At 36.6% G+C, this 20,344-nt stretch overlaps 2 protein-coding genes across 3 annotated transcripts in view; one reads left to right on the top strand and one right to left on the bottom strand.

Moving 5' to 3' along the window:
- The window catches only part of LOC106868041 (mitotic checkpoint serine/threonine-protein kinase BUB1), a 61,283-nt gene extending 47,408 nt beyond the window's left edge, over nt 1–13,875 (top strand). For both annotated transcript variants that reach the window (XM_014913161.2, XM_014913154.2), the window contains exons 18-23: nt 281–367; nt 2,838–2,927; nt 6,287–6,447; nt 7,394–7,562; nt 9,736–9,842; nt 10,849–13,875. In XM_014913161.2, coding sequence (XP_014768647.1) covers nt 281–367; nt 2,838–2,927; nt 6,287–6,447; nt 7,394–7,562; nt 9,736–9,842; nt 10,849–11,014 — 780 coding nt within the window. In that variant the 3' untranslated portion in view covers nt 11,015–13,875. The remainder of the gene's footprint in view (nt 1–280; nt 368–2,837; nt 2,928–6,286; nt 6,448–7,393; nt 7,563–9,735; nt 9,843–10,848) is intronic.
- A 632-nt stretch (nt 13,876–14,507) lies between these two features.
- The window catches only part of LOC106868019 (transient receptor potential cation channel subfamily A member 1), a 143,923-nt gene continuing 138,086 nt past the window's right edge, over nt 14,508–20,344 (bottom strand). The window contains exon 23 of the mRNA XM_052970331.1: nt 14,508–17,978. Coding sequence (XP_052826291.1) covers nt 17,780–17,978 — 199 coding nt within the window. The 3' untranslated portion in view covers nt 14,508–17,779. The remainder of the gene's footprint in view (nt 17,979–20,344) is intronic.

Raw genomic sequence — 20,344 nt, 5'->3', positions numbered from 1 at the left:
TGTATCAAAGATGTTCTGGTTGTTCAAATGCAGGAGGTCTGTGTCTGCTTGTGATCACATAGGCAGCTAAAACAACTAACGAAAGCATGCTAACAGCCACCAGGTCATACTTACTTGCAGGTGTGACAGTTATGTATTGTTTCTTTGTGTATATGAAAAACCATTAATACTCTTCTTTGTTTTGTTTTTTCCCCCCTGTTTTTTTATTTTTAGAATGAAGTAAATGCCTGAATTTATCTATTTCTGTCACTAAACTTTTAAACTAATGGCATTTTTATAGGTAATGAAATTTAGCAACTTTTGGGAGTTTTACATTTGCGATGAAATTCAGGAACGGCTGAAGAAATTCCCAAATGCTTCAAAAATGGTAATTAGTTCTCATTTAATATTCCTTTTCAAATGGTGATTATGATTTTTTTTACTTGTTTCAGTCATTTAACTGCAGCTATGCTGGAACACTGCCTTTAGTTGAAAAAATCGACCCCAGGAGTTATTCTAGGCTATTCAGGAGTTATTCTGAATAGCCTAGTACTTATTCTTTTTGCCAAACCTCTAAATTTTGGGGACAAAGTCAGACACACACACACACACTAAATATTTACAAATATATATATAGGGGGGGAAAGTGAGAAGAAAAAAAACGAAAATGCACATTGTAACATATTTCTATTATATATATGTATATATATACACATATACACGATGGGCGTCTTTCAGTTTCTGTCTACCAAATCCACTTGCAGGGCTTTGGTTGGCCTGAGGCTATAGTAGAAGATACTTGCCCAAGGTGCCACGCAGTGGGACCGAACTCAGAACCATGTGTTTGGGAAACAAACTTCTTACCACACACCCACGCCTGCACTTAGAAACATTTCATTTCTAATTTCTCATTTTGCTATGATGTCCACGGATGTACATGATCTCAGATGACAAGTGACAATATTTACTTACTTTGGCATATAAAAATGAATGTAAAATAGCATCCAAACTGTTTTATTTGGTCTGTAGAAGTGTATAGGAATTGAATAATTCAGGTAGTGAGATCAGTGTTATCTGGCATGCTAATGATTCTGTCAGCTCACTTTCGTAATAATGATAATAATCTTTTCTGATATAGGTACAAGGCTTGAAATTTGGGGATGCTGATAGTCGATTACATCAACCCCAATAGTCAATGGGTCCTTATTTTATCAACGTCTAAAGCAGGGGTGGAGAAACTTTTTAGTGTGGTGGGCAAAAATTTCTAAAGAAAAAGGTCCACAAGCGGATCACAAGTTCTAACTTTTATATCTGTGTAAATCTTGTATATATCTATGTATAATTCGAGACACATGAATTAAGATAATTGAAGACATTAAATTAATGTGTAACATTAATTTAATACCACCATGACCAATATCCAAAATACTGTGGAGAAGGCGAGCCACTGGATTTGGTTAAAAAGAGACGATGAGCGATGGCTAGAGAAATATTGAGCTTTGTTTTTAATAACCAGTTGATCTAGCAAGCGGGGCCTCATATCAGTGATAGGGGCGGGTGCACATTGATGCTGTCGAGAGGTAGGCCCCGAAACGGCGCGCATTCTCTCCTGATGACCCCATACACTTGCTGGCTTCCGGTATGCAGAGTTCTCGATTGGTAGCACTTGCATGTGCGAGTTGTTTGCAAGACATTTAATGCCGCCACTGAATTTAGGACGTTTATATTACTTGTGAAGTATTCTGTATTTTTCAGCTAGAGTGTAGTTGGGGCTCAATATGTCGTTTTATAGTGAAAACAAAATTTCCATTCAAATGGCAATTACCGGATGATATCTGTTGGAGTCTAATCGTTTTAAGTCGTAGTGAAAACGCAACCTACTGTCGCAAATATGTATACGGATATTGTATAAATTTTTCGACCACAGTGGAATTTGAACTTGGAACATTAAGAATCATGTTAATACTAACTTCACTACTTGAATTAACATATTTAATGCATAGACATTAAAAAACCAACTGAAAATAATTGTGCTTAACAGATCTTTTGGGTCCTGGGCAACCGACCTTGCAGTTAGGTTAGTGTTACCAATTTTGAAGTATATAACAATAAGAATCTAAGTATGTGTTGCGAGATGTGAGTGCAACATCCTAACCACTAAGCTATGCACCTTCACACATACACATCTTTTGTTAAAGAGGTTTTTAGACTTGTAAGCCATATGGTGACCTCACTAGAGTTGGTGCCATGAAAAAGCATCCAATACATTCAGTAAAATGATTGGCATTAGGAAGTGCATCCAGCTATATAGACATTAGTGCATGGTGCACTCCTTTGACTTGTTAGATCCTGTCAAACTGTCTAACCCATGCCAGCATGAAAGATAGATGTTAAAAGATGACAATGGTGATAGATCTAAAACAAAATAGACTAAATTTTAAGAATATTAGGATAATGGATATCATTCTTTTGAACCAGGCATATATATATATATATATATATATATATATATATATATATATATGAGTCTTGCCAGCTCTGGTCAAACTGTTTAACCCATACCAGTATGGACAATGGACATATGATGATGATGTGTATATATCTGTATGTATATATGGTTCAGATGTACAGAAAACAAAAAACAGATGGGTGAGAGAACAACAAGCAGGTGTATTAGTTTGGTACTTGAGTAAAATGGGAAAGTCTTTGGCAGAAAAAGGATGAGGGGGAAAAAATAGAGTGAGAGAAAAGTGTCGGCATTAAAGGTTCCACATGTTGGAATAAACACACACACACACACACAACTCTTTACCTAGTTGTACGTGAATCTTGAACTTGTGTATTTCTTCTATTGTCAGTCTCCCTGTTATCCAGTCATCAAAGATGCCTACTTTTACAACAACGGCAGCATTTTAATAACTCCCTTCTACAAGTATGGGACATTGTTGGTATGTATAAAGTTGATTTATTTGAAAATAACTGGTTTATTTCTCTGTGTGTTGTTGTTGTTGCTTTATCACTCCAGAACAGCCCTATGACCAAATGTATTTCAGCTATGACCAATCTTTTTTTTAAGACAATCAACTATGATTTAGGTGAAATTTGGTTGCTATTTCTCAGGTTATGCAAGTGCACCAAAGTGCTTGTTCATGTGGAAATGTAGGAAACACATGGCTGTTATTTCTCAGGTGATGCAACTACCAAAGAGTTCGTTCATGTGAAAATGTAGGAAACATGACTGAGGTAGCTTAATATTTGCTACAGCTTCTGTTCTATCCTTGAGCAAGACATAGTACTTGTTGTTTACCTCTGTCTACATGGCTCACAAAATGCCTCTCCCAAGATACCACTTCTTTTCTAATTCTTGTTATGTAATTTATCATCTGTGTCTTTATCTCTACAACTTTCAAGTCAAATTTCAATCAATGTACCAAACAATAGCAAATAAAAATAAGCCATTGTTTAGTGTTTTGTTGCCCAAGACTTCAGGTAAAGAAAATAATTGACATGAGTAAAAGCTGTTGAAATAAAAATGAAATATTTTTTTCTAATATAGGCACAAGGCCTGAAATTTCAAAGGTGAGGAGTAGTCATTTACATGAATCCCAGTGCTCAACTGAAACTTATTTCATCGACCCTGAAAGGATGCAAGTTGACCATGGCAGATTTTGAATTCAGAATGTAAAGATGTACTAAATGCTAAGCATTTTATCTGGCATGTGAATGCTTCTACCAGCTCACTGCTTTAATACTAATAATTCTTTCTGATGTAGGCTCAAGGCCTGAAGTTTGGGGGAGAGAGTCAATGATTACATTGACACCAGTAGTAAAGGATGAAAAGCAAAGTCAACCTTGGTAGAACTTGAACACAGAATGTAAAGATGGACAAACCACTGCTAGACATTTTGTCTAATGTGCTAATGATTTTGCCAGCTCTTCACCTTAATAATAAGAATAATAATTTCTAATTTTGGCACAAGGCCTGCAATTTTGGGGAAGAGTTTAGTCGATTACATCAATCTCAGTACTTGAGTGGTACTTTATTTTATCAACACCAGAAAGATGGAAAGCAAAGATAACCTCAATAATAGTAATAATTTCAAGTTTTGACACAAAGCTGGCAATTTCGGGGAGCAGGTAAGTTGATTACATCGACCTCAGTTTTCAACTGGTATTTATTTTGTTAACTCTGAAAGGATAAAAGGCAAAGTGGACCTCAGTGGAATTTAAACTCAGAACTTGAAGACAGATGAAACGCTGCTAAACATTTTGCCCAGCGTGCTAACGATTCTGCCAGTTCACCACTTCAATAATAATAATCCTTTCTACTGGAGGCACAAGGCCTCAGATTTGTGGGGAGGGGACTAATCTATTACATCGACCCCAGTGTTCCACTGGTACTTAATTTATTAACCCCGAAAGGATGAAAGGCAAAGTCAACCATGGCAGAATTTGAACTCAGAACATAGTGATGGATGAAATATCAGTAAGCACTTCGTCCAGTATGCTAATGATTCTGCCAGCTCGCCACCTTAATAATAATAATATAATTTGTGAAGGCGCATGGCTCAGTGGTTAGAGTGTTGAGCTTATGATCGCAAAGTTGTGAGTTCAGATCCCAAACCGGGCTGCATGTTGTGTTCTTGAGCAAGACACTTTATTTCACGTTGCTCCAGTTCACTCAGCTGTAGAAATGAGTTGCGACATCACTGGTGCCAAGCTGTATCGGCCTTTGCCTTTCCCTTGGATAACACTGGTGGCGTGAAGAGGGGAGGTCGGTATGCATGAACTTGTGCCTGGGAGGATAACTTTCTAGGTGCAATCCCATGGTCAGTCATGACCAAAGGGGGTCTCTGCATAATTTTTTAAAGTCCACTTTACATGCTGACATGGTTTGGACAGATTATATTGATCTGAGCCGTTTCTTATTTGGAGCTGCTACTCCTGAAGACTGTTGCTCATATGTGTCATTTGATTTGGTTTCTATAGCTTGATTCTCTTTCTATCATCAATTACTTTACCAGTGTGCTGTGTGTTTGTGCCCGTGACATGTGTAAGGATTTTCGAGCGAGATTGTTGCCAGTGCCCCTGGACTGGCTCTTGTGCGGGTGGCACATAAAATACACCATTTTGTACCGCCTGACTGGCCTTCGTGCGGGTGACACGTAAAAGCACCCACTACACTCTCTGAGTGGTTGGCGTTAGGAAGGGCATCCAGCTTTAGAAACTCTGCCAAATTAGATTGGAGACTGGTGTAGCCATCTGGTTTCACCGGTCCTCAGTCAAATCGTCCAACCCATGCTAGCATGGAAAGCGGACGTTAAACGATGATGATGATGATGATGATGAACACTAGAGTACTCAGTGACCATAGGCATATGGGCCGAGGAAAGGAACAGGACAGGAAACAATGATAGGAGAAAAGCCAGAAGTGGGGTGTGAAAATCGGAGTGTAAGTACAAAGAGTACTCAATAGCCTTAGGGGTGCACATTTGCCTAGGGGAGAGAGAAAAAGTAAAATATTAGAATAGTGGTGGGTGGGGTGGAAGTCAGATTTGTGATGCTCTACCTAGCTGCTTGATCAATCAGAGATAGCAGTCAAATTTCTCAAATTCTTATTCTGCTTTCAAAAAGATCACTTTGAACAATGTAGTTATAGGGATACAGCGTTTGGAAAAAAGAAAGAAAAGAAAAAGGGGAAACGATTGGTTGGTCAAGCCTGGAGTGTCTTTGATCATAGGTCTGCTGGATCAGGGTTGAGGTAGTGCTAAACAACAACTATGGTTGCAAGAGCTGCCACCACCACCACCATCATCATCATTATTATTCCCACAATGACTATTATTATACTCTTTTTACTCTTATTTGTTTCAGTCATGTGACTGTGGCCATGCTGGAGCACCACCTTTAGTTGAGCTAATCGACCCCAGGACTTATTCTATTGGTCTCTTTTGCCGAACCGCTAAGTTACAAGGACGTAAAACACACCAGCATCGGTTGTCAAGCGATGTTGGGGGGGACAAACAGACACACAAACATATACACACACACACACACACACACACATATATATACGACGGGCTTCTTTCAGTTTCCGTCTACCAAATCCACTCACAAGGCTTTGGTCGGCCCGAGGCTATAGTAGAAGACACTTGCCAAGGTGCCACACAGTAGGATTGAACCTGGAACCATGTGGTTCGTAAGCAAGTTATTTACCACACAGCCACTCCTATGCCTCTACCACTTTTCTTATGTTCCTCAGTGAAAACTAAATGGAATAAACAGTCTCTCCTTTTCTTACATGTAGGATTTTGTAAACAAGAAACAAGCAGAATTGTGCAACAGCAGTACTTGTGAGGCGTTGGCTGTTTACTTTCTCATTGAATTGTTAACTATTGTTGATCGTCTACACAAGTGTAAAATAATACATGGAGACATCAAACCAGACAACATTGTCATCAAACTCAGGTATGGCTTTTATTTGATCTTTGTGGTAGAAACAGTCATCAAGTGCACATTAGGTTATAATTTTGATATATAATCAATTGGAGCTAAGAGCAAAGTCTCTTGTCTCAAGGTAGGAGTGCCCGATTTGTTGAGTTTTGCTCAACATCTCTTCACAGGATACCTCCAGGTTTAAATAAGTGGTATGATGACCACCAAGTAAGGAGTAAACAATGTTTTTCCTTATTCATTCATCTACCTTATATATATAGGCTATATGTATTGTTATATATTTTCTTTAGGTCATGTTAGCATTTATCAGATATCAGGCTGTAGATTTAGTATCTTGATTGTGGTGTTATTGGTGTTGAGTACCTTAACTGCACTTGAGCTGGCTCATGGTTGGAGCTGTGTTGCCCTGTAGATGTAGCACAGCAATAGAAGAGACAAGTCTGTAGTTCTGTCTCATCTAGGTCTCTGCAATACACTCTGTCATGAAAAGTCTCGTTGTTTGTGGATATAATATATAAGTTCCTGTGTTTAGTTGAATATAAATAGATGTATGGAGCCTGCAACTTAGAGTACAATGGTGCAAAATAGGTAACTGTAGTTCTTCTGGATAATGATTTCAAATTATTATGGAAACTCATTCCTCTCAGGAATGAGTGGTAGGTTTTGTAATTGTATGGTTATTTTTAAAAACAAATATATTTATATAAGATTAACTTCCAATTTTCAAAGATACAGAAAGTAGAATTGCCACATGGAACATTTGTTATAATGAAGTGGATTGCTCAATCAGTTGTTTGCAAGGCACTTACTTGCACTTAATAGCTATAATTAAGAATTATAGTATTTTATTTTATTAATTTTTTTTTTCCGGTTTAAAAAAAAAGTATTTTCTAATAATGAAATCTTCAATGCAGATATTATTAATGTCATTCTGTTTCTGTTTCTTTCAACTAAAAAGGAAGAAAATATCACCTGATCTGAAGGTTCCAATGCTATTGACATTAATTGATTTTGGTGAAGCAATTGACATGTCAACTTACCCAGAGGGAACTGTGTTTCAGGGCAAAGTTATGACGTCTGGCTTTCAATGTATTGAAATGAAAACTGACAAACCTTGGTCTTATCAGGTGAATATTTTTGTTTGTTTTGATTAAATACTTGCATTTTTTTTTTTTTCATTTTCATTTCGAAGGGCATCCAGCTGTAGAAACTCTGCCAAATTAGATTGGAGCCTGGTGTTGCCATCCGGTTTCACCAGTCCTCAGTCAAATCGTCCAACCCATGCTAGCATGGAAAGCGGACGTTAAACGATGATGATGATGATGATGATGATGATGATTTCATTTTACTTTGTTGGTTTCTGCACTATCATATCACAGAAGCTATGTGCTAAGAATGTTATGAGTTAAAGCTATATGGCAGTGACTGTACTACACACTTGCATAAAACAGAAAATTCTACTTTCCTCAATCTGCCTGGCTGACAACCAGGCTCTACATTGAGTTTCATGTTTGAGTGGAAGGACTTTCTACTTTAAAAACAGTTCTATCAAAATGTAACTGTCCAAATATACCAAATTCAGCCTTTTTTTTTATGCTTAGTAAGGAGGGGAGCAGTAACTGTGCCCCATTTTATTCCTGAAACTGACGGGAGGGTGGAAGTCGTCCTCCAAATGTGACTTGGTCTGAATGCTTGCGGTAGAATGGGCTATTCTGTTAAAAGCACTGAAAGACAAGGTACTGGTATTGAACAAAGTGACAATAAAGTTATCCCCCAGTTAGTTCATGCTGAGATTTGAACCCAGAATGCAAAAAGCTGGAATACCACTAGATATCTTACCTTCTCTGATATCTAGAAATTCAGCCATTCCACACCTCTGGATTGGTATTGACCTCACAAAGACAAAAGGCAAAGTGACTTTGGCGGGATTTGAAATCATAGTCCAAGGAGCCAGAAAAGATACCTGTTGGTATCTTGTCTGATACACCACTGACTATCATTTTCCCACTGAGATTATCATCATTTAATATCCATTTCCCATACTGGCATGGGTTGGATGGTTTGACAGGAGCTGGTATGGCCAGGGGCCACACCAAGCTCCATTGTCTGTTCTGACATGATTTCTACAACTGGATACCCTTCCTAACACCAACCATTTTACAGTGTGTACTGGGTGCTTTTTTATATGACACCTGCACTAGTATTTTTTACAAATGTTTATAAATCAGGGTGGAAGTGTGGAGTATTCTAAGGCAGTGGTTCCCAAACTTTTTAGAGACGCGACCCACTTAACTCTACTGGGTTAGGGTTATATTAAATGTGAAACAAAACGTTTTATATCTGTTTCAACGTTTCCATACTCTATGGGCAGGTATTAACTCTAATACAAAACCTTGAAGCAGTAACTGATATCGGCTCGATCAGTGTTGTACTGCGCCTAGTTAAAGTTCTCTATGAATAGGTAAAAACAGACTTTTCCTTTTTACGATTACGTACGAATAAGTAACTTGAGAAAATGACCACCTCTGATTTGTTAAGTTTGTGAAAAAAGCCTACTGCTTCATAAAACAACCAGTCTGGTATTGAAAACATGAGTCTTGAACTATCTCGATAGACAGCAGTTAATCAAAGCTAATGTGTAATTTTATAACTTTCTGTGACCCACTAGGATTCCGTTCGTGACTCATAGTTTGGGAACCACTCTTCAAAGGTGTTGGAACAGTTTGAGTCAATGGTGCCATGTTACAATCACAATTATCTAATCTTGTGCTGCAGTATTTAGAGTTTAAAATCCAGGGAAATATAGGTTTCCTTTCTTCCTACACACACACATCTAAATGACAAGCTTTTTTTTTTCTGTTTCTATTGACCAAATCCACTCACTTGGTCTGTCCAGGCTGTAGTACAAGACACTTGCCCAAGGTAGAATGCAATCAGACTGAACCTGGAATCATGTGGTTGGGAAGCAAACTTTTTACCACACAGCCATGCCTGCGCCTATATTTTTGTTTCTATTTATCTTTTAGGGAGATTGTTTGCATGGCATACTATTGCAATTAAGATAAAATATTTTTGCGAGTAAAATGATGGGGGGGGGGGGGTTCTTTATTTTTTTGTTAATGAAGGGATAATTATTGTAATGTTATTTAAATATATTGAAAATGAAGTAATAACCTGTAATACGCTGGTGGTGGGTAGTGTCAAGAATTCAGTGGAAGATTTTCTTGTTGCTACAATTCAATCACTTTACTAACATGAATTCTGTTTTCTTTTCTTGTCTTCTCTTTTCTAACTTTGCAGACAGATCTGTTTGGCATTCTTGGAACGATACACACTGTTCTCTTTGGCAAATACATGAATGTTTTCTATTCTCAAGGAAAATGGCTACTCACCTCCAACTTTCAGCGGTAAGTAAATCTCACTCTTGAATATCTATCTCATTAAGTTGTACATGCATCCTGTCCTCGATTTTGTTGTTGTTGATGTTGCTTAGACCTAGCGAAGTGCTGATCAAGGTTACTGTGAACAGAGATCTTCCATTCCGTCTATCTATTCAGACATAATATATCTTGTACTACCTTATCCAATGTTTCTCGACACTTAGTAGGATAATGATTTGAGGTTGATATAGCTACTATTTCTAGAAGCCTTAACAACTATGTAAAGATTCTCTTGGCTCATTTTCATCAGCATTCAGTCAGTCCACTGCAGCTTTGTACTCTCTCTGTTATTTGGAAGATGAAATGTTAACACTGAGATTGAATGGAAATACCAAAAAGTAATTTTGGTTGATACAAACATGTACATTTGACAGTCTTCTACACAGTTTGCATCAACCAAATTTGTTATGTCTGTCTGTCTGATTGATAAAAATAAAATGTACCAGTGATGAGCTGAGGTTGGTTAATTGGTTATATGCTCCCTCAGCATTTGCAGTTATGTGCCCAAACTCACACATCACAATTAGTTTTCTACAGTAAAAATGGCCCAGTGGTTAGGGCAGCAGACTCGCGGTCATAGGATCGCGGTTTCGATTCCCAGACCGGGCGTTGTGAGTGTTTATTGAGCGAAAACACCTAAAGCTCTACGAGGCTCCGGCAGGGGATGGTGGCGAACCCTGCTGTACTCTTCCACCACAACTTTCTCTCACTCTTACTTCCTGTTTCTGTTGTGCCTGTAATTCAAAGGGTCAGCCTTGTCACACTGTGTCACGCTGAATATCTCCGATAACTACGTTAAGGGTACACGTGTCTGTGGAGTGCTCAGCCACTTGCACGTTAATTTCACGAGCAGGCTGTTCCGTTGATCGGATCAACTGGAACCCTTGACGTCGTAAGCGACGGAGTGCCAACAACAATATTATGGTATTATATTGCTAATGAGTTAATTATTATTTTTCTTTCTCTTTTCTAGGAAATGGAATATTCCATTATGGAAACAGCTTTTCCATGACTTACTCAATATTCCATCAGCAGACCAGTTACCGAATCTGATTGAACTTCGTGATCAGTTTATTGAATATTTTAATTCTTCTTTAGTGGCCCAGTTTAAGATGGCCATGTACACGGATATGCAATAAGCTGGTGTAGACAATGACCCTCTGGACAGTCTTTTAATGCTTAAACCATTGTGTATTTTGTGTGTGTGTGTGTGTGTGTGTGTGTGTACTGTGAAAGTAAACTGTGTGTATGTGTGTGAAATGTCTTGTTAAAGCAATGCAGTAATGAGATATGTTTAATAAATTTGAATCCAAGTCCATCTGCAATTTCTACTGTGTACTTTTATTTTTTTATTTTTAAATATACATTCACAAATATACAACTATACACAAATACATATTGATCAAAATACCAAATTTCCTGTGTCATAGAAATTTTTTTGAATGTTCTACTCCAGCAAAAAAATATTAATCTATTTCCCCAGTGTTGTATGCAACATTATATTTTCTGTTAATTGTGTATTGATATTGGGATGGAATAAGAGATGAGTTGGTTGAAGCTGCAGAACAAATTGCTTTATGTTCTGAGTTCCAATCTCATGGCTTTTTTAAAATTTAATTCTTTTATTTTTATTCTTTCGTATGTTGATAAAATAAATACTAATCAAAGTCCTGAGGACCAATTTAGTCATCTCTTCCACGAGATATGTGACTATATGCCAGTGTAAGGAATGAAGTGGATTGGCAGAAATAAGAGTTAGTTGAAACAAATGCCTTGTATTTTATTTCACTCATCAAGGGATCTCAAACTGTGATGTATTTCACTACATCCACACTAGGAATCATTTAGCTTTGATAAGTCTTTAATTTCATGTTGTGCATCTCTGTTGGGGTGTGAAAATTTCCAAAATACAATATATCTGATATAGCTTAACTACAATGACAGTGATCCGCAAAACTAACCCTGTGTTGAGATGGGAGAAAGTTCTCCATAAATCCCTGAATTAGGGCATGGAAACTTCCAAAATGCAATATCTCATATAGCTTAACTATGATAGTAATGACCTGCAAAATGAATCCTGCAATGTGATAGAAGAAAGGTCTCCATAAATAGACCTTCCAAAATACAATATATCTTATATAGCTTGACTACGATGGCAGTGATCTGCTAAACAAACCCTGCAATGAGATGGGAGAAAGGCCTCCATAAATCTCTGGTTTTGTGCACATGCCATGAGATATTTTGAAGTTGGTGATTTCAAATACTTTGCATCTTATGTTGCTGACAGTAAAAAAGTCTTTCTGACATAAAAGGTACAAACTTTGAGTACTTGTAACAAGTTCCAAAGCCTCTGGTATTTAAGTATTTCAAAGTCAACAAGGCTGGCCTTTGTCAAAGCATGTAGGGAACCTTTTCTGGAAGATGAAGGTGATACTTTTCAGTATATTTATCTGTGTCTCTTCACATCTTGTGTTTAAATCCTTACTGGCTTTGTTTTTCATTCCTCTGTGGCTAAATAGGCATCAGTCAAATATTTGGGTCAATTTGATTGACAACCCTCTCCCTCACTACTCCTTACCCACTATATACTAAAGTGACAGATATATACAGAAAATAGTAAAATTTTTCTCTTTGTGTTTCATCTACTTAGTGTTGATTATATAACTGTCAGTTTTGTTCAGGTGCAGGGGTCAATTTGTAATCAACTACACTATCCTTTTCTGAATTTGACCGCTGTGCTATGCATTAAGAAATCCATTTCAACTACAGGGAGAACATTGAGTTTCCAGAACTTTTGGTTCCAAATCTTTTCGTAATTAGAGGTGACCATCCTGTGTCACCTCTAAATAAATTAAATCTGGGTAGATGTACATTAGTATAAATGATACAAATTTATTAATACTGCTCTGTGAAACAGCTACTCAGTAAACAAGTATGATGGCTATGAGAATTTGAATTTCCTGCTTGTAAATTAGTGCAGATTATAAGAGTTTCTGGACCATAAATCTCCAGAAATTTGGTGCACCTCTATGTAAAATAAGAGTATATATATATGAGCTGAAAAGTTCTTGGCTTTGGGTAAAAGAAAATATAGGAGGATCAGTTAATTATTATTTTATTCAACATATTCCTCTCTCAGATTCACGTACATATTGCAGCAGTCTTTCAATTTTTCTAAGCTCTGTAGGTTTGGCCTTTCGTGATACCCTCAATATCAGGAACTTTATAGTACCCCCTCGTATGCGTGTATATATATATATATAGATATATAGATAGATAACAATTTAGCTAGGTGTTAAATAATCAACTAAGGGATATTAAATATCCGAAGAATTTACTGATTTTTATTACCTATATCAATATATGAATGTGTGTATTATACAACAAAATCGGTTATAGAACTAGATTCTGATAGATTTAAATTTAGGAATTTACGTAATTTCAGTTAGATTATTTATTTATGATTACGCTCGCTCTCAAAAAGCGTTTTTTTAAAAAGTGTTAGCAATTATAAAAAAGTTTCAACTGTTATTTTTTGTGAAATATTTAAAAAGATGTCCTTGTACTTAAATGGGATTTTATTATTCTTGAAAAATTTGGTTTTATTAATGAAGTGGAAACAGCTGTAATTTATGAGATATGTCATTTGTTTTCTATAAAATGATGAAATTGAATCGAATTTATCATTTAATGATTAAATTATTTAATTGTTCAATTTATTGTTTTGGTTTCCATTTCTAATTTATATTTATATCAATAGATAGACATGTGAGAGAAAGAGAGACAGCATTGTAGTAGATAATTCTTTTTACTTGTGAGTTCTGATGTCTTTGTATAAATGTCATGTAATATTTTCTTACTTGTTTATATATCCTAAACATTGTGTACATAGTCCAAAACGGGTGTTGCCCAAATATACTCACAGCTAGATAGCTGCAGACAGCTGTAATCAAACGACTAATAAAAAAACCATGAATTGGGGCATTTATCATCTTTTGAAGCTATTGTTTTCAGTTCATTTGTTCTTTTTCTCTCTAATAGCTATTTACCTTTCTCGTAAAATTTTAGTAACAGAGTTGTTGATTGATTTCCGAAACAAAAACATTTTCCTAGCTTTTCCCTGCACTTCCTCAGTTTCACTCCTCCTCTCTTTGCAAATCTTCATAAGTTTTTAAACATCATCACAACCACCATCTCTGGTATCGTCACCACCAGTATAATTACTGCTGCCATCAGCATAATCATCGCCATCATTCATAATAACTTATAAAATAATGATAGGAATGACAACAAATTTTATTCTTTTACTCTTTTACTTGTTTCAGTCATTTGACTGCGGCCATGCTGGAGCACCGCCTTTAGTCGAGCAAATCGACCCCAGGACTTATTCTATCGGTCTCTTTTGCCGAACCGCTAAGTTACGGGGACGTAAACACACCAGCATCGGTTGTCAAGCGATGTTGGGGGGGACAAACACACACACACATACATATTTGTCCCTAATATTATTATTATTATATAATTTATATATATATATATGTGTGCAAGTAAAAATAAATACAAAAAAAGTGGTTTTGTATGATTGTGTATAGAGGAATATATTATTTTGTTTAAAAGAGTTCCAACACTGTCTGTTTTTTATGTTTTATTTATATTCCTGCAAAACCAATGTGGGATATAGAATATGGAATATACAATATATAATATAAAATAAAAATGGATGGTACAATGAAATAAAGTATTGAATGTCTTATTGAATAGATGAAATATTGAGTGTTCAATATAAAGGATTAAATATATAAAGGCGAATACGTATTTTCTATACCTTGTGGTATTTCATCATGGCTGGTATGACAGACTTTAACGGGCTTCTTTCAGTTTCTGTCTACCAAATCCACTCACAAGTCTTTGGTCGGTCCGAGGCTATAGTAGAAGACGCCCAAGGTGTCACGCAGTGGGACTGAACCCAGAACCATGTGGTTCGTAAGCAAGCTACTTACCACACAGCCACTCCTTGCGCCTATGTAAAAAAAAATGCATTTTATGTTGTTTTTTTTTATGCAACATACTTTGGACAGATCTGCCAATATTTCATCGCTTGTCGCAGTCCTATGTCATCTGGCACATACAACAATTGAGAGAAAACTGCCATTTTTGTTTCTGGAAACCCTATCCCATATGTGTACTGGCTACATTTTATTATGATAACCCACAATCCTCATTGGGTGCATTTTAGTGTACCATCTGCACTGGAAAAGTATAATGTATCTAGTTCTTGTAATTATTTTACGTTCATTTTTCCATACTAGTATGGAATATATATATATTATTGAAGAATCGTTTTAACTGCTGGATACCCTTCTGTCACTAACACTTAACTGTTATTATTTTACTCATTTTTGAAAGTTTAGAACCAGAAGATAACTTTCTGATAAGGAATCACAGCATATTAACATTCACACACGCACGTAACAGGTTTCTGTGTGCAATGTCTACCAGTTACTCTCACAAGGTATTGGTCAGCTGTAGCTCAAGATAGAAGGCACTTGCCCACGGTGTCATGCTGTGAGACTGGTTTTGAAACAAATTTCTTGACCACACAACCAAGCCTATGCCTCTATATAATTAATAAAAATGGTGATGGATGATAGAATTGCAACAAAACCACACAATATACTTCTAGCAGATATACAACTGCTTCATATAACCAAGGATCAAAACCTCAGTTTCCATGTTCGTTTTCATTGCCATCAGAGTGTGCACTTAAAAATATTTGTTAAACCTGTCAAATTCGCCGTCAACTGGAGTTTAATCTAGATAAGTTATTCAATTCTTATTTCAGTCACTGTAGCTTTAACAGAGATAATGTAGAGCGGATTCTTTAATCTCGCTGAGGACGAGGCAACCTCTCTAGTGCTGGTACCAGTCAGTATAAAATGCTTGCAGTACACTTTGCAATATGCTAAGAGTTAGGAGCATTATCCATCCAAAGAAACCATGGGAAAATTGGAACGTATGATATGGTTTACAATCTGTATAAAGAGGGCAAGTAACTCTGAATAAGAACTTCAAACATGACGACCTGTTTAATCCATATAAGCTTGAGAAGTGGGCATAAAACTGATGACAGTTGCATATATGATACTTGAAATTATGTAACAAAATTTTTAAAAACTACCTAAAATTTTCATTTCTCTACATGAGCCAATTATTCTATCTCATAAATTATCCACGCCTTGTAACTTAATAAATAATTTAAAATATTTTAGAAGATTATTTTATTTTTCTCTTCTCGTGAGACAATGCCATATGACAACACCGGTTTGTGGGAATAAATTATATGAAAGGGGCCTATGATTTTTTACGAATCATTAACTAAGATTTTGTGGAGCTACCTTGACGTGTGATCTACAACTTAAAGGGCGATTACTTTGTGTTAGAGTTACATTGCCATGTGATCTACGTGAGCAAATTTATTTTGATGTGTGATCTGAGCGCTTATTTTAATTATTATATTGTTTATTCTTGGTTTATTTATTTACTAAAACTAAATGAAACATGGTTTTATTATTATTAAAATAATTTTATCGATGAATTGAGTGAACATCTGCTAGAAACGCATGAAAAAGGGCTTCAGCACTCTTTCCTCATCTGTAGCCAAAAGAAATAGTCAAGGTGAGATTGGAAGGGCTTTGAATTAAAGAAAGATGCAGATAGCCGCTATTTTTATGTAGAAAAAAATCGTGAAACACTTGAACCCATAATTCAAAGGAAAATTGCAAAAAATTCGGGTATTCATTCCGACGAATGACCAGCATACTTCAGTTTAAATTATCTAAATTTTTGCCATTCTATTGCCAACCACCAAAGATATTATGTTGATCCAAACACTGGAACCAATACTCAAGCAACTGAAAGAACTTGGTTGGATTCGAAAATTCGTATTTTGAAAAAGATGATTACTTTTGCTGGTTGCAGATGAGACCTTTTTCTTGTGTTTCTAGCAAATGTTCGCTCAATTCATTGATAAAATCATCATACACCAAAGTAGCACGAGCACAAAATAAACTAAAATGTAAGCTAAAGTAATCGTCCTTGTAGATCACACGCCAGAGTTGCACCGATTTTGTTTTCTTGAGTTCGTATTTTTTGAAATTCTCTATTTATCACTACCAATCAGTAGGGATGTCCAAGTTTTCTTACAATGACCATTCCAGTATTCTAATCTGGCTAGCATAGAATACATGTGTGTGTGTGTATGTACGTATATGGTTATATATATGTATGTGTGTGTATATATATATATATATATATATATATATATATATATATATATATATATATATATACACATATTAGCTTAATGAATTGATACAGAATGTTTTTGTTGGGGAGGAGAATATCTTTTATACTGCTTATAAATATATAAATAACATGTACTGAAAATTCACACACATTTTTCTAAACCTGAGAATTGTTTTGCTTAATTAGAAATAATATATTTTAACTTTCAGTTGTTTGTTAATTCCTTAGTTAGCTGCCTTTTTTGTTCATTCCTTCATAATCTGTTTCTGTCAAACGTTTAATCTAACGACTAAAATGTCACCAAAGGAGTAGAGAGAGATAGTTCTGTTTTATCTAACGAGATACAAAGCACAAACAACTATTGATATGCCACTGCCGTTTTACACGGCAAACTAATGATTATCCGACAATCCGGCACATCATGCACAACCACTACTACACAATTGCAACAAACAACTCTTGAGACTAATACAGGTACTCTTGTTCTGCTGAAACACCTGCAGACATTCACACCTGCATAACTACATCTGGTCTGTGCTGTTGGCACACTTTCATTGTCACTCTTGCTCTGCTGCCCGCTTGCACAACATCAAAGAAAATTATTTTTTGACTTTCTTTTCAACAAAGCTTTTCCACCGTTTCACTTGGTTTTCCCCGTTACTGAGGTCAGTTCCCATACACTCGGTAAAGTTTTCACCTTCATCGACAAAATCATCTTCTGTACATATCTCCATTTTCTGTGTAATCATACGGATCATCTCTTGCTGGCTTTCCATCATACTCTGTATAGACTTCAACCTGTGTTTTCGAAAGAGTGAAAAAGGTAAAAAAAGAGAAAAAAGAAAAATTTAATTAATCCCTTAGTAACCCGTCCAGATTTCCTCGAAAGTTTAAGAGAAAATAAGAATTTAAAATTAGGCATTAGCATCCTTAGTACCATTAGAGCTAACATCAAAATCAAAATGATTTGTAGAAGCAGAACACGAGTTAGCACTGAAGAAAATAATTGACAAAACGGTTGTATAATACTGGATATTGGCATTCAATGTAAATGTATGAGTGTTAATGCAAAACTTAATAAAAATCTTCCATAATACCTTTCCATCACAGCGTACCCTACAACCAATGATCATTCAAGAGAACTCCAACTACACCAAGCAAGATGAACATAGTCCAATGACAACTTAGCGGACAGAAACTTCGAAGTTACAGTAACAGTATTCATGTTAAAGAATACTATATATATATATATATATACTATTATTATTGTTGTATTTTGACCTGAAGATTAGCTATATTTTTGAATAGAATTGATTTTCGATAGTTTTAATCGATTTAAATTTTCTTTCTATTTGAAAATTGGTTATGAAACACGTGTAGTCGTTTTATTATCTTTATCTTATGATTTTTACTTTGTATTATATTGTACTTATTTATTGTGCTTTTACTTATTAATTTTTCTATATGTGACAGTGGATTTTCATCGATGAGTTCATGAACCTTGGTTCTTTTCCCTAAAACTATATATATATATATATCACCATCATCATCATCATTGTTTAACATCCGCTTTCCATGCTAGCATGGGTTGGATCATTTGACTGAGGACTTGTGAACCAGATGGCTACACCATCTCTCTGGCAGAGTTTCTACAGCTGGATGCTCTTCCTAATGCCAACCACTCCGAGAGTGTAGCGGGTGTTTTTACGTGCCACCAGCACGAAGGCCAGTCAGGTGGTACTGGCAACGGCCACGCTCAAAATGGTGTAGTTTACGTGCCACCTGCACAGGAGCCAGTCCAGCGGCACCGGCAACGATCTCGCTCGAATGTCTTTACACGTGCCACCGGCACAAGTGCCAGCAGGCTTCTTTCAGTTTCTGTTCACCAAATCCACTCACAAGTCTTTTGTTGGCCTGAGGCTATACTAGAAGATACTAGCTCAATGTGTTATGCAGTGGCACTGAACCCAGAATAATGTTGTTGGGAAGCAGAGTTCTTACCAGAGAGCCACGCCTACACTTATACATTGCCAATAACTAGGAAACGAATATCACACATTTCTATTTCCGTTTCTTTCTAAAGTTAAAGCGTTATACAGGCACAACATCGATTTTCCGGAACCTGTCTAGGTTATCTGACTGCGGCCATGATGGGGCACCACCTTAAAATGTAAAGTAATGATCCTTCCTGAGTCATATAGGCTTATAGGGCCGGTTTCCCAATTTCTATGGCGTATATATTCCCCACCTGGACGGGACGCCCGTCCGTCGTAGAATTACTCATTTTTGCCAGTTGAGTGGACTGGAGCAATGTGAAATTAAGTGTCGCCTGGTCCAGGAATCGAAACCACAATCATACGATCATGAGTCCAACACCCTAATCATTAGCTGATACTAAATTTGTTTAAATGATTAAATGAAATACAGACACTTGCACAATAGCATAAATGTTGTTGTTGTTGGCACTCCGTCGCTTACGACGTCGAAGGTTCCAGTTGATCCGATCAACGGAACAGCCTGCTCGTGAAATTAACGTGCAAGTGGCTGAGCACTCCACAGACACGTGTACCCTTAACGTAGTTCTCGGGGATATTCAGCGTGACACAGTGTGACAAGGCTGACCCTTTGAATTACAAGCACAACAGAAACAGGAAGTAAGAGTGAGAAAAAGTTGTGGTGAAAGAGTACAGCAGGGTTCGCCACCATCCCCTGCCGGAGCCTTGTGGAGCTTTAGGTGTTTTCGCTCAATAAACACTCACAGCGCCCGGTCTGGGAATCGAAACCGCGAGTCCGCTGCCCTAACCACTGGGTCATTGCGCCTCCACTAGCATAAATGAAATAGGTTTATAAACGCTGTACTGTGCAAGGTACCTGTAAACTAGTATGAGGCAGCAGGAATTTTCAGTTACAGTTCGTAAATTAGTACGGACTATAAGATGTTCTGGACAATCAGTGCCACGTATTCAAATAAAGAATCCTAGTTCCTTTAGATTTGAAGTTTTGAGACAAACTTGGTGAGAAATGTAACACTAAAATGAAAATCCTTAAAATGATCTGAAGCTGAATTCTGGTTTGTTGGAGGATGTTATGAAACATTTGTTAATTGTATGCTAGTTGCACGTATGCTGTACATTCTCATCACATTTATTTATACTGTGTATTGA

This window comes from Octopus bimaculoides, chromosome 9, assembly GCF_001194135.2.
Source record: "Octopus bimaculoides isolate UCB-OBI-ISO-001 chromosome 9, ASM119413v2, whole genome shotgun sequence".
Classification (NCBI taxonomy): Eukaryota; Metazoa; Mollusca; class Cephalopoda; order Octopoda; family Octopodidae; genus Octopus; species Octopus bimaculoides.
This window is presented reverse-complemented; position numbering and strand designations above follow the sequence as displayed.